The following is a 12,774-nucleotide window of genomic DNA, read 5'->3' as shown; positions in this document are numbered from 1 at the left end:
GAAATAAGTCAATCAGAGAAAGGCATGTATCATATGACCTCACATCAGTGAGGAATTCTTAATCTCAGGACAATTTCTATTTTAAGACGACGTGGGACAACGCTGGGGTGTGCCATTGTCTGTGTGGACTGCTGCCTTCTGGGGATAGGACCTGCTGGCTTCTAGCTGTCCCCCCCCCTTTTTTTTTTAAGATTTTATTATTGGAGAGAGAGCGTGCACAAGCAGGGGGAGCCGTAGAGGGAAAGGGACAAGCCAACTCCCACCGAGCAGAGAGTCCGACGTGGGGCTCGATCCCAGGACACTGGGATCATGACCTGAGCCGAAGGCAGGCGCTTAACCGACTGAGCCACACAGGTGCCCCAAGCTGTCCCTTCTCCTGCTCCAGCCACGGGCTGCCATGGGAGCTGCCAGAGTTCCAGTCTGACCCCAGCTCCCTGGAGCCAGTGGGAGGTGTGTTCGAGTGTGGTTTCCCGGCATCACTGGGAAGCACCTTGAGGACTAGGTGAGCTGTGGAGTTTGAGAAATGGTGGGTTTCTCAGTTGCAGGAACAGTAGCTGTGCAAGAAGGGAAGGAGGCAGTGGGCACAGATGAGCGATCTGGGAGGCCCGAGGAGCTGCTCCCCCTTCCCACAGGATGGCTGTGTACCTCTTCATGCAGATAGGCTGGGTACCCTGAGAGCTTCTGGAGAAACCCCCTTTGCAGGTGAAAGACGGTCCAAGTTTGGGGTGTTTGCAGCCTGCGCCCAGGAGAGTTCTAATATGACCTAATCATGACAGAATACCACCACCGACAGACACGTGATCCTCAGCTCTCTTAACTTTGTCCATTAAACACCACTAGGAAAACCTGCCTTCCCTCAGCCACTTCCTCCCCTCACTTCAGAGAAGCAATGCTCTAAAATTACAAAAAAGAAATTCCACTTAATAGCAGGGGGACGCCGTGAGAGAAGAGTTGCCTCCAGAAGCCATGATGGGGAGGACTTGCCAGGTTACATATGATTGTGCGGAGCTCGGTATGAAATCTTTCGTGCCTGACCTGGAGGGAGAGAGCTCACACTGTGAGGCTGGCCCCCCTGGAGAGGTTTCAACCTTTTTTTAGAAGTACAACCACGTGCTGGGAAAATGAAAAGAATCCATCTGGATTCCTCATGAACAGTTTTCATAGAGGATCCCAAAGTGGTTCTACCTTTTGTTAAAGCTTAAGCAGCAGTGATTTAATGAAAGGTAATATGAATTTACCACCCCCAAAAAAGGGGTGTCCTCGCTTCTCTCAAAAACATTTTCTGGAAGGAACTTGTCTTGGTTGATGCTTATAACTGTGGTAAATAAACAGTGAATACAAATCGAATGACAAAGCGCTAACATAGAAAAGTGATAGCAATCATAGAACTAGTCCTAGCGTAACGGGGCCTTTCGAGGTTGAGGCCTTGTTTCAAATGTAGGTTTTATTATGATTCAGGTATGGTGAGGCCAACGGATCAGGAGGTGACTGCCACTGGAAAGCTCTTTCGCTACAGTTCCCGAGAGGAGGGGGCACGCCACACAGGGCCATGCAGGGAAGGACCAGGGTTGGTTACTAGCGAGAATGAGGAGAAAAGCTGGTTTTTATTGTGCTTTCTGAGGGATGGAGTGTGTGAGGCAGTATAAGCAGGCTTAGGGGTGGCTAGTTTCGGAGGGCTCTGGGACACGGGCTGTCCCTCGTTATAAGATACGTGGCCTTGAGGTGATTAGGGCAGTGAACACAGGAGGTGGCTGGGGGTGTGGATTCGGGGCTGGTTGGTTTGTGCTGGCTGGCAGGTCCGGCTCCAGTCAGCAAGGCCTCAGAAACACATGCTTAATACAGGTCTCTGTCCCAGAAATCATTTATGTGATTTACATGATGAAACTTTAAGCATCTAATCCTAACGAAATAGTCTGTGGTTCCTTTTTTTTAAAATATATACATAACATTGATGATATTGATGATTTCGTTTAAAAAGCTAACAATCTGTGGCTGAATGGTAGGACTTGAATTCTTTGAAAATGTTTCTCAACACTTTGCTCCTCAGTAATAACTCACAATCTGTTTTCTGTGAAATGGCAGCAAACAGTCTTTGGTAAGACTGCACACAGTATTGACGTTCGGTAGTTTTTACAGGTTAGTGTTCAAAGATTACTTGTATTTTTTAGTAATGCGTTGTTTTGGCCATAGGCTTAGAACAAGAGAAACTTCTGCGGTTTTCCACAAGGTTGTTCACCAAAGGGGCAATAATTTCTGTGAGGTGATGAAGATTTTTATCTTTCTGGCTCCTTGCCTGTTAACTCTGGGGACCGTGTTACAGCCCATTCAAGGCACTTGGCTTCAGTATTTGCAAAACGCAACCTACTGATCCCTCCTCATAAACACCTGTCACACCCTGCTGGTTGCTACCCACCGTGGCTCTGAGCCCTTTCCCGAGGCTGAACACACCCGATGTTGGAAGGTTCCTGAATCCAGTCCAGCCTAGATATTCTCACAGACACGGAGACACTTGGTCTGCAACATCAAATTGCACCACCATTTGTACCAGCATGTTTTAGTTTTTTCTGGATGGCCCGTGAAGTCTGTGCTCCAGAAGGAGGCAACACATAGCCAGTGCCTTGCTCCTTCATGTCCCAGACTACTTGCTCACACCACCGCCCCTACTCTTGCCCTCTTCCACGCTCGTGGACCACCACGCACTTTTGTTTCACTGAATGACAGTCGGTGAAAGAGGGATTTTTTGATAAGAATCATAACCAACATCTACAGAGCTCTTCCTGTGGGCTCCATGGCTCCTTGTGGTCCTCGGAGGCATGCTGCTCTTCTCCCCGCTTCACAAATGAGCAGTTGAGGTGTAGGGAGGTCAGCTGGTCTGGGCTCACACACGGACTTCACAGACTATGTTCTGAAGCCGCCACATATCACCTCAGGGTGGCCTTGTACTTACTTTTATCCTGTAACAGTTTGTAATGAAAAGCCTATGTAGCCCCTTTGGAAGGGGTATTAAGTGGACACCCATGGACCTGTCTCCCCAACCCCCTGTCCCCACCTGGCACAGCGTCCCTCACCAGCATCTACAACACATGTCTGCCTCACCCACTGCTTTCAGGGGTGCACGTGAAGGCCAGCCTTATCTTTCTTAAAAAACAGAGACAAGACCAAAACCCAAAATCTTCCTTGTTTTTTGTTTTTAATTTTATTTTATGTTAATACCATACATTACATCATTAGTTTTTGATGTAGTGTTCCACGATCCATTGTTTGTGTATAACACCCAGTGCTCCACGCAGTACGTGCCCTCCTTAATACCCATCACCGGGCTAACCAATCCCCCCACCCCCTCCCCTCTAGAACCCTCAGTTTGTTTCTCAGAGTCCATAGTCTCTCATGGTTCATCTCTCCCTCCGATTCCCCCCCTTCATTTTTCCCTTCCTTCTCCTAATGTCCTCCATGCTGTTCCTTATGTTCCACAAATAAGTGAAACCATATGATGACTTTCTCTGCTTGACTTATTTCACTTAGCGTAATCTCCTCCAGTCCCATCCATGTTGATGTAAAAGTTGGGTATTCATCCTTTCTGATGGCTGAGTAATATTCCATTGTATATATAGACCACATCTTCTTTATCCAGTCATCTGTTGAAGGGCATCTCGGCTCCTTCCACAGTTTGGCTATTGCGGACATTGCTGCTATGAACATTGGGGTGCATATGGCCCTTCTTTTCACTACATCTGTGTCTTTGGGGTAAATACCCAGGAGCGCAATTGCTGGGTCATAGGGTAGCTCTATTTTTAACTTTTTGAGGCACCTCCGCACTGTTTTCCAAAGTGGCTGTACCAACTCGCATTCCCACCAACAGTGTAAGACAGGGTTCCCCCTTTCTCCACAACCTCTCCAACGTTTGTTGCAAAACCCCCCTTATGTCCATGCCATTACAGGGATGGACCCCTCTGGGCATCTCGTGAGAGCGATGGACCAATGTCCAGGAAGAATTACACGTCCATAAAACCTTGGGAAGGATTCTAAGGCTTCACACATGCCCTGGAAGTGTGGGGAGCCAAAGAACGAACTCCTTAGGAGTTACACGTAGATAACCCGGTGATACTGAGAGGTGTAGGCTGGGCCATCGCGGGCAAACTGGGCGAGTCCTCACCTTCCTCGGGCTTCATCCCTGGACTCACATCGCTGTTCATGCCTCACCTGGAACCTTCTCCCACAGGCACCTGGCCCACTCATTGCCCTCCCAGTGACCCCATCTTGATGGCATGGCAGGGACAGCCCTCTCTGGATGTGATGAAGGCTCAGGGTTGGCTGTCGGGCATAGTAAAAATGCTAATGAATCAAAGGTTACCCATCCATTAGGATCTGCTGGGATCTCCGCCGCCTCTGTCAAATCTCCTGGCCGCACCGAGCCACAGGCTCTCCTTCCATGGACCGTGTGAGCACGGGTGGTCCTTGCGGGCTCCTGTGCTGTGTGTCTTGCCTCTCTGCCTCCCACAGGGTTCAGAGCACGGTGCCGGAGCCAAGATTCCAGATTCCAACCCGGCTTGGCCATTCCCTCACCGTGCAACTTTGGGGAAGTTATGTAATCATGTCCCTGGGCACTGATTTTTCTCAGGACTACCCAATAGGGTTGCTGTGAGGATTAAATACATTCTTACTTGTAAAGTACTTAGAACAGTACTTGGCACCGAGTAGGAACTACAGAAGCATTAGCACTTACTATTATCTGAAGGCAATAATCTTGTCAAATGCCTATTTTTTCTTTTTTTAAAGTGCCTATCAGCCCTTCTCAATGCTGCATACACAGTTGGTGTTCAGAACCCACTTACCGAGTTTCTGACCAAGGTGGCCGAGAAGGTCAAGATTCAGAGGCTGGAAAGCTCAGTGCCTTTAGCTCCTGCCCTAAGCACTTGTTTGCAAAAGAGCCAGCCTCAAGCTGAGCAGAGAAACAAGGGTCTGGGCCTGCTTAATCCTCTTCCTTGGCTGCCTCGTCCGCACGCTCCAGTGGCCCAGCTCCTGAGTGGACCGCCCCTGCTGTCCCGCTCTATCTTACTTGATCCTCACGAAAGGGCAGCTGGGGCTGCCAGGGCAGACAGCGAGCGACGCCAGTCTGACGTGAGGCAACCGAGCTAGGGAGAGGAGCGGGCCCACTGCACACACACAGCCCACACTGTCCACCAGCCCAGGGAGGGCCCCTGCAGCTTCCTTCTCCAGTGGCCTCTGGTCACCAGCCCCAGACTTCCTCCTTCCTCCCCAACCACCGGTGCTGCTTCTGGCTCGTCTCCGTCAGGCTTTAAACTTCGCTGTTCTCTCCAGAGCGGAGGCTTGGCCTTCTTCCCACCACATGAGACACAGTGTTTCAAGTGCCCGACCAGATACTGGCCTCCCACACCGGCCACCGGCCTGACGCCCCTGCTCAGTTACAGCCCCCTCGTTTCCAACTGTCTCCGAACATCTGAAACTCCAAGCCAGCCCCTCTAATGTCACTGTCCCCTCCGTCGCGTTTGCAGTTCTCTGCTTTACCAGCTGCCTGCTCACTCCCCTACTTGGCATCTGCCCCTGCCTCTTACAGCCAGCTTGGGCCTGCTCTGGAACATTCTGCCCACCTGCCCCTGTTCTGGTCATCCTGCCTGGTCTGGTCACAGAAGCCTCCTGATGGGCCCCCCACTTCGAGTCCCTCCTGCTCCTGCAACAGCTGTGATCTTTCTGAGGTAGAGATTCTCCCATGGAGCCCTGGATTCCTGAGAGCTGCCTCACCTGAAGGTGGGACCTAACATTCAGACTGTTGTTACAGGCTGGACAATGTGGGGATTCGGGGTGCCAATCCCTGTGCAGTAGAAAATCCGTGTAGAACTTTGGACTCTCCCAAAACATACTAATAGCCTACTGTTGACTGGAAGCCTTACCCATAACAAAGAGTTGTTTAGCAAACATTTTGTATATTTATTATATATTCCTATAGTAAAGCTAGAGAAAATGTTAAGAAAATCCTAACATACATTCACAGTATTGTACTGACTGAAAAAAACATCCAGATATGAGGAGACCCATGCAGCTCAAAGGTCAACTGTATTGCGTGCTGTGATACTCCCTACTAGCTAAACTATCTCAGAGTCGTGTTGCTAACAGTTTGAAATCACTGCTGTAATCCCAACCCTCCTGGCTGTTTTCCTCAGAGAAAGCCAGCCTCAGGCACTCTCCGGGGGCAGGAAGCACAGACACAGCTCTGTGACCTTGTGGCCGCCACAAACCACCCAGCACCTTCCCCACCAGCAGCACCCCGCCTACTGTGTGTGTCCCGCCCCAACATCCTGAACTCGCCTTCTGCCTGTCCCTCTGCAGCTGCCGGGGTCTGCACCCCCACCTCCTGCCTCCACCGCTGTCTCTGCCAAGTCTTCTGTCCTTCAGGGCCCCGGCTTTCCCGCACCAGCGCCCTGGTTTCCCCCAAGGCGTCTCCTCCACGAGAAAGGTCTCCCTCATGAGAAGCGCCGGCCGGCACGCGCTCGGGCTGGCCTGTCCTGCCAGGGCTCGCCAGGTGTGCGCCAGGTGCTGGCGGACGCCCATGCCCACCTGCAAGACGTCAGCGGACCCATGCCACACGGCAGGACCGCTCGTCACCCACCTCTCGTCAAGGTGATAGTGCGCTCCGACAGAAGCGGGACCGAACCTGCCACGACCTCACAGGAGAATGCAGCGCAGAGAAACCAGGGCACATTTTCCACCATTTCGTCGGAGATGAATAACGCATTGGGCACGATGCGGGGATATGTATGCCCTTGTTTTCATCGGGTTACCGTACGGTTTAAGGATCTGAAGTGTATGTACACATTTCAGAACTTAGCCTAGACTTTTAAAAAACAGTTACTGAGATATCAGTAGTAGATAATTCCCTGCAGTAAAGACAACTGAACACTGAGGGTCTAATTTCTGAAGTATTTATTAAAACAAGTGTATTAAGATGGATTTAAAGCACCCCTGTCACCAACTACCTTTTCCCCTCAAAAACCTGCAAAATTATAATAGTTAAAATCTAAGTTTCTTAAAGAACCTTAGAAACCCTATAACAAGCTCCTCAATTTAACACTTAGCTGACTAAGGAGTCCAGCTGTTGGCCAGAAACCTGTATGTGGTCTTTCAGACCTAGTGCAGGCAATTACAGAGGCTGTCCCAGGGAAGCGGCCCTCCGCACCCCTGCCCTGCGGACAGCTAGTGTGTGGCAGTCTCTGGGGGACCCGTAGTCAAGGACTCGGCCCCTGGCCCCCGCCCCCGCCCTTCCACCTATGTGAACTCGTGGCCTACCCACCTTCCTTCAGAGCCTCTGTATCACAGGCACCTCTGCTGAGCCTTCCGTGGGCTGGGGGAGCACGTCCCGGGCTTAGTCTCTTGCGTATACCGTAGCAGTAAGCAGTTAGAGACTTCACTCGGCTTTCTTCCCAGCTTTACTGAGGTAGAATTGGCAATGTTGTAATACATTTAAAACGCACAATGTGACGATTTGATATACAGTAGTCCCCCCTTATCTGTGCTTTCAGATCCCCGTGGTCAACCACAGTCTGGAGGCAAATGGTCGTCGTCCTGCTCTCTCATCCGAGGGTCAGTAGTGGCCTAACGCCGCGTCCCGGTGCCCACGTCTTGCCCCCTCTTCATCTCCTCACGGGGGCATTTTCTTATCTCACACCATCATGAGCAGGGTGGGTACACCACAACAGGGTATTTTGAGAGATACCACATTCACATAACTTTTATTGCGGTATACTGTTATAACTATTCTATTTGATTATGTTACTCTCTTACTATGCCTAATTTATAAATTAAACTTTATCATAGATATTTATGTGTAGAAGAAAAACCCCGTTTTGTATCAGGTTCGGTTGGTTTCAGGCGCCTCCCCTCCGGGGGTCTTGGAATGTATACGTGTGGATGGGGGTGGGGGATTACTGTACGCACACACGGGTTGTGAAAGGGTTCCTACCATCAAGTAAATTAACCTATCCAGCGCCTCATGGTTTCTTCCCCTCCCCACTTTTTTTTTGGTGAGAATGTTTCAGATCTAAGCAGATTTCCATTATATAATACAGAATTATCAACCGTAATCCGCACATGAGATCCTCGGAACTAAGTCATCTTCTAGCGGAAAGCCTGAACCCAACTTGGACAGCGTTATGCTCAGGGAAATAAGCTGGATGAAGACAAAAACCACACAGTATCACTTGTATGTAGCATCTTAAAGCTGAACTCCTACAAACAGCAGAGTGGTGGCTGCCAAGGGCTGGGGGGAGACTGGCCTATTGTCTGAATCCGCTCCTTGAACACTTGGCAGCTCAGTCCTCTCTGGCTCCTGACAAAGACCCTCACAACTTCATTCTCTTGAACAAGCATTCTCGCCCCTCATTTTGAAAAATATGTTGTAACAATGGCTGTATGGGAAAACAAGAGAGTCAGGAGAAATGAGTTCTCTCATTAAATTAGCAGTGCAGCTCTGGTAGGTCCCTTCATTTTGGAGGCTGGGACTTCTTGCTTGCAAAATGAGGTTACTTGACTAGATGTTGTTGAATGTTCCTTTCAGATCTAATATGCCAAGGTTCTATGAATCGTGCTTCTAAAACGACCTTCTGAAAAAGTTTAAAAAATAAGGCAGCAGAATGAAGCTAAATATTTTTTAAAAATTATGTTTACAAGGTAACCTTTACAAAGTAGCATTTAAAAATAAATCATTTCACAACTCAAATGCCTGATAGTGTTGCCCTCACACTGGCCAGCAAATATTTATTGTATGTCTGCCGCATGCCAGGCACATATACACGGCGTTTCCTCTCCTCGCCCGAAGAACACTTAACGCTTCTTCCAGGTGAACTTTCTGCGGGCTCCCTCTTGGCCTGGCTTCTTCCGTTCTCTGACGCGTGGATCAGGAGTCAGCAGTCCAGCTGCGGTGTAGAAAGAGAAGCCTTTATGAAGCATGGGAGATGCATGCTGCCTACAGGAAAGCAACCAGGCCTGTAATAATTTACCAGCCTGGTGTAAGTCTCACGATAGCAGTTTGCTCTCACTCTTTTAGGATAGTTCCCCCATTTCGGAGACAAACACCAGCTGCATTGTTTCAGTCTGTTCTTCTCCTCCTATGAGGGCCGTGGTTCCTTGTAGGTTTTTAAGCCTGTTCAACTTAAGTCTGCTCTTGCGTGGGTGGTCACTACTCACCGTGACGGCACTGACGCCGCCCGCTTATTATTACAGGTGTGAAAGTTCCAACGGAGACGCGAGGCAGACAAGAAACACTATACGGCCGAGTAAGAGGAAGTCTATGGACACTGTAGATTTGAGACCATGAATATACAAACATACAGGTACAGTATGACTTATCAAACCTATCTGAGAAAAGAAACTTCTGGAAGTTTTCACTCCCTAATCATCAAGAGCGGGTAATTTCTAGGCAACTGATGAGTTACTCTTAGCATATGCCCCGAATAATATGCCCCTGTGGTGGCTGGAACCACAGATTTCGAGAATACCAGTGATGAGAAAGCTCTTACAATGCTTTTATAAATACGTAAACAGGCCATAGTTTTTCCTTGTCTTTTTCACTCTTCCAACACTAGCACTGCTTCTCCCTGTAGACAAGGTGGGGGTATCTTATTAGGAGTATCTGGGTATAAAGCAAAGGCAAGCTTCAATCACTCATTATATACCCATTACGCTTTTGCATTTATGTGTCTTTAAAAGGGCATGGAATAAATATTTTGGACAAAATGCAGACAAGACTTGTCTAAATTCTAGTTTGAATTGTAAGTAATAATGCTTTATTACTTTTCAATATGTCCACTAAGTCAAACTGGAAGAATTGTGAAGTGAGGTCCTGTAAGTTATTAGAATGACTAGACATGAATTGTACAAAATGGTAAATTTTTTTTTATAAGCAAATGGATTTTTAAGAGACTTAAAGAATCAACTAGTCTAAGCCGTAAGTGGCACTTCTCTGCAGCGCGGTATTGGACCGCAGCGGCTCACGCGGGAGGGCACAGGGCAGGCCATCTTACTTGCCTGGAGAGGAGCTGCGGGGCCCAGAGGCGCTAAGTGACGTGCCCGGGCCACGGGCAGTAGTGGTCAGTAGTGCCCCCAGTGCTTTCCTCCCTTCATAAACAGTTGGAAGATGGTCTTCAGCTTAGAACCACCCTGATTTATCCTAAGCGCTTAAAGCAGCGCCCTCATGAACAAACTGATGGCCTCTTCTTTCTCACATTGCAGACTCTCGTATTCATGACGAGGTGAGAGTCACCCAGCGAATAAGACAACATAAAATTCATAGTCACATCACAGTGGAAAAACGGAAATCTCCAATAACGTTGGAAAGATACAGTATGGGCTTCATCACATCAAACAGTTACAAGTTTCTAGGATAAGACAAAAACAGTCACTGATTCATCTGTTAAACACAACGGGGCAGTGCTTGTTAAGCTGGCTAAGCGGTTCGGCCCTAAAGGCCAGAAGAAGTCTTCCCTAATGCTGGGAGGGCCTCCTTTTCTTTTTCTAGCTCAAATTCACTTCACACATATCAGAAGTGAAAAGCACTGGTATGGTTGTGGAGCATACAAAGAGAAGCCAGCAAACTGCAAGGCTGCGTATTTAACAGAGTATTTTCTGATTTCCAGGGACTGGTGCAGGAACCGGGGAACACCACAGATCGGGCGGAGATACCCGCCCCCCGCCACTCCCACCACGGCTCGTACCTTGTCTCATCCACTCGACCTCTTCCTTGGTGACAAAACTGCACAAGGCTCTTGCCACCGCCAGGCGTATGGCTCCAGCCTGGGATGACCGCCCACCCCCCGAGACTGTGCAGGTCACGTCGTGTTCTCCAAGCCGGTCAAGGAAGCAGAAGGGGAACATCAACTGTTCTCTAGAACACATCACAGGGAAAGGTAGCTCACTATCGAGATGCTTGTGTTACAAACTGCTCACGTTGTCCACATTCATAGAAAGCGCATCAGGCATGCCAGCACACATACTTCAGTCAACCAGTAATAGGAACACCTCCTGGTGTCTCTGATGTCGAGAATGCTCTGCAGACAGCCACGTTTCTTCTTCTTCCTGGATAGAGCAATACACACCCTCTCACAGTTGAGCCCTTTTCTCTCATGAGAACCTTCCGAAGCTTGAAAATAACCTTGTAAAGAAGTCTCAAAGTTGGGAAATTCCACTCATCAGCGGAATCTCCCTGGATTCAGTGATCGATTATCCAATGCCAGTTAGATTCACTAAACAAAATGCACCGTAACACATCTGTGTAATGTAGGATGCTCATCCTGACATGGTTTTGACAGTTACTAAAACCACATTCACCTCCTACCCCACCCCCCCACCTCTGAAACACCTATTCCTATGACCGGTTCTTAAAGGTGCCACGTGACATTGTGCACAACACCAGCCGGGCCCACTTCCCTTGGCAATCTGTGCCCGCATGGGCCCCACAGGCACCCCAGCATTGGAGAATGGAACACGGACACAACACCGCCCAGACCTTCTTTTGCTCAGCCCAGCAAGTGACTGTGGAACACCATTTATGTACCAGGTCCAATTACCACTGCCTGTCAGGTACGTTGATCTTGCTATTTTGCCCCAATATCTCTACTGAATATTTAGAAAAGCCGATTCATTTTGCATTGACTTGCTTTATCTGACAGTGTAGCTTTCTAGACCTCAAATAAAACTTATACCACAGTGATGCTGAAAGACAGATATGGACAGTTACATTCGAGTATTACTCTTCAAGCTACACGGGCAAAATAATTGCATGCAGACAGATGGACAGAACCTTCTCTCTGAACAAGACCTTCCAAGAACACAGTTAATTAGAATCTGCAATAGTGCTGCTTCAACAGGGATGTTTTTTGTTTTTTTTAAAGATTTTATTTATTTATTTGAGAGAGAATGAGAGATAGAGAGCACGAGAGGGAAGAGGGTCAGAGGGAGAAGCAGACTCCCTGCTGAGCAGGGAGCCCGATGTGGGACTCCATCTCGGGACTCCAGGATCATGACCTGAGCCGAAGGCAGTCGCTTAACCAACTGAGCCACCCAGGCGCCCAGGGATGTTGTTTCAACAGGGATGAAACAACAACAAACACGGGCCTGAAATAACATAAATCCATATTGCTTTTTTGAATAAAGCAACCAAGGAATGCTATAAAAATAATACTGTTCTAAGTAATAGCCATATTATCATAATAACTAAAGAAAATTTAGAGACTGATAATGTAATTCCACCATGCCACTTTTCCAGCAGGGCAAGAGAGGCCAGGACGGAATCTATGGGATTGACATGCAGACATGCCTGGAGGGTGGGGGAGACTCTGTGTTGCCTGACACAGGTAAGTGGTTAGTGATGTAAGTGACATTACTGAGCAGCTCTGGTCACCCACTTGTTTGGGAGCTTAAACACTTATCTGTGTTAATTCCTAAAATTCTAAGATTCCCTAACAAATGCTTATATAAAGAAATAGAGACAAATTCAGAAAAAACATATTCTCTAATCTACTCCAGACACACTAGAGTGACTGAACCAGGGGTCAAGGTAAGACAGACCACCAAGAAGGGTCTGGACATTTGGGAAGTGGGTGCACACTGAGGAAGAAAACTTAACTGATACGTAGGTGTGATCCAAAGGGTAACAACTGAAGATGATTATATATAGCTATTGATTTTAACTAATCTGGACTGCAAATACATGCAAAAACCGTCTTCATCTGCTCTCAGGCATCTCAGACAGTTATTTTGTTCTTT

General features: G+C 48.2%; 1 protein-coding gene across 2 annotated transcripts in view; it reads right to left on the bottom strand.

Annotated features, from left to right (window-relative positions):
* Positions 1-8,646: 8,646 nt before the first annotated feature.
* Positions 8,647-12,774, bottom strand: part of MRPS9 (mitochondrial ribosomal protein S9) — a 61,929-nt gene continuing 57,801 nt past the window's right edge. For both annotated transcript variants that reach the window (XM_025869077.2, XM_073897919.1), the window contains 2 exons: positions 10,725-10,894; positions 8,647-8,927 (listed from right to left, as the gene is read on the bottom strand). In XM_025869077.2, the coding sequence (XP_025724862.1) occupies positions 8,836-8,927; positions 10,725-10,894 (262 nt within the window). In that variant the 3' untranslated portion in view covers positions 8,647-8,835. The remainder of the gene's footprint in view (positions 8,928-10,724; positions 10,895-12,774) is intronic.

Source organism: Callorhinus ursinus, unplaced genomic scaffold, assembly GCF_003265705.2.
Source record: "Callorhinus ursinus isolate GAN/ISIS: 27379988/994484 unplaced genomic scaffold, GSC_fseal_2.0 scaffold10, whole genome shotgun sequence".
Lineage (NCBI taxonomy): Eukaryota > Metazoa > Chordata > Mammalia > Carnivora > Otariidae > Callorhinus > Callorhinus ursinus.
The sequence above is the reverse complement of the archived record's forward strand: the minus strand, read 5'-3'. Positions and strand labels throughout refer to the sequence as shown.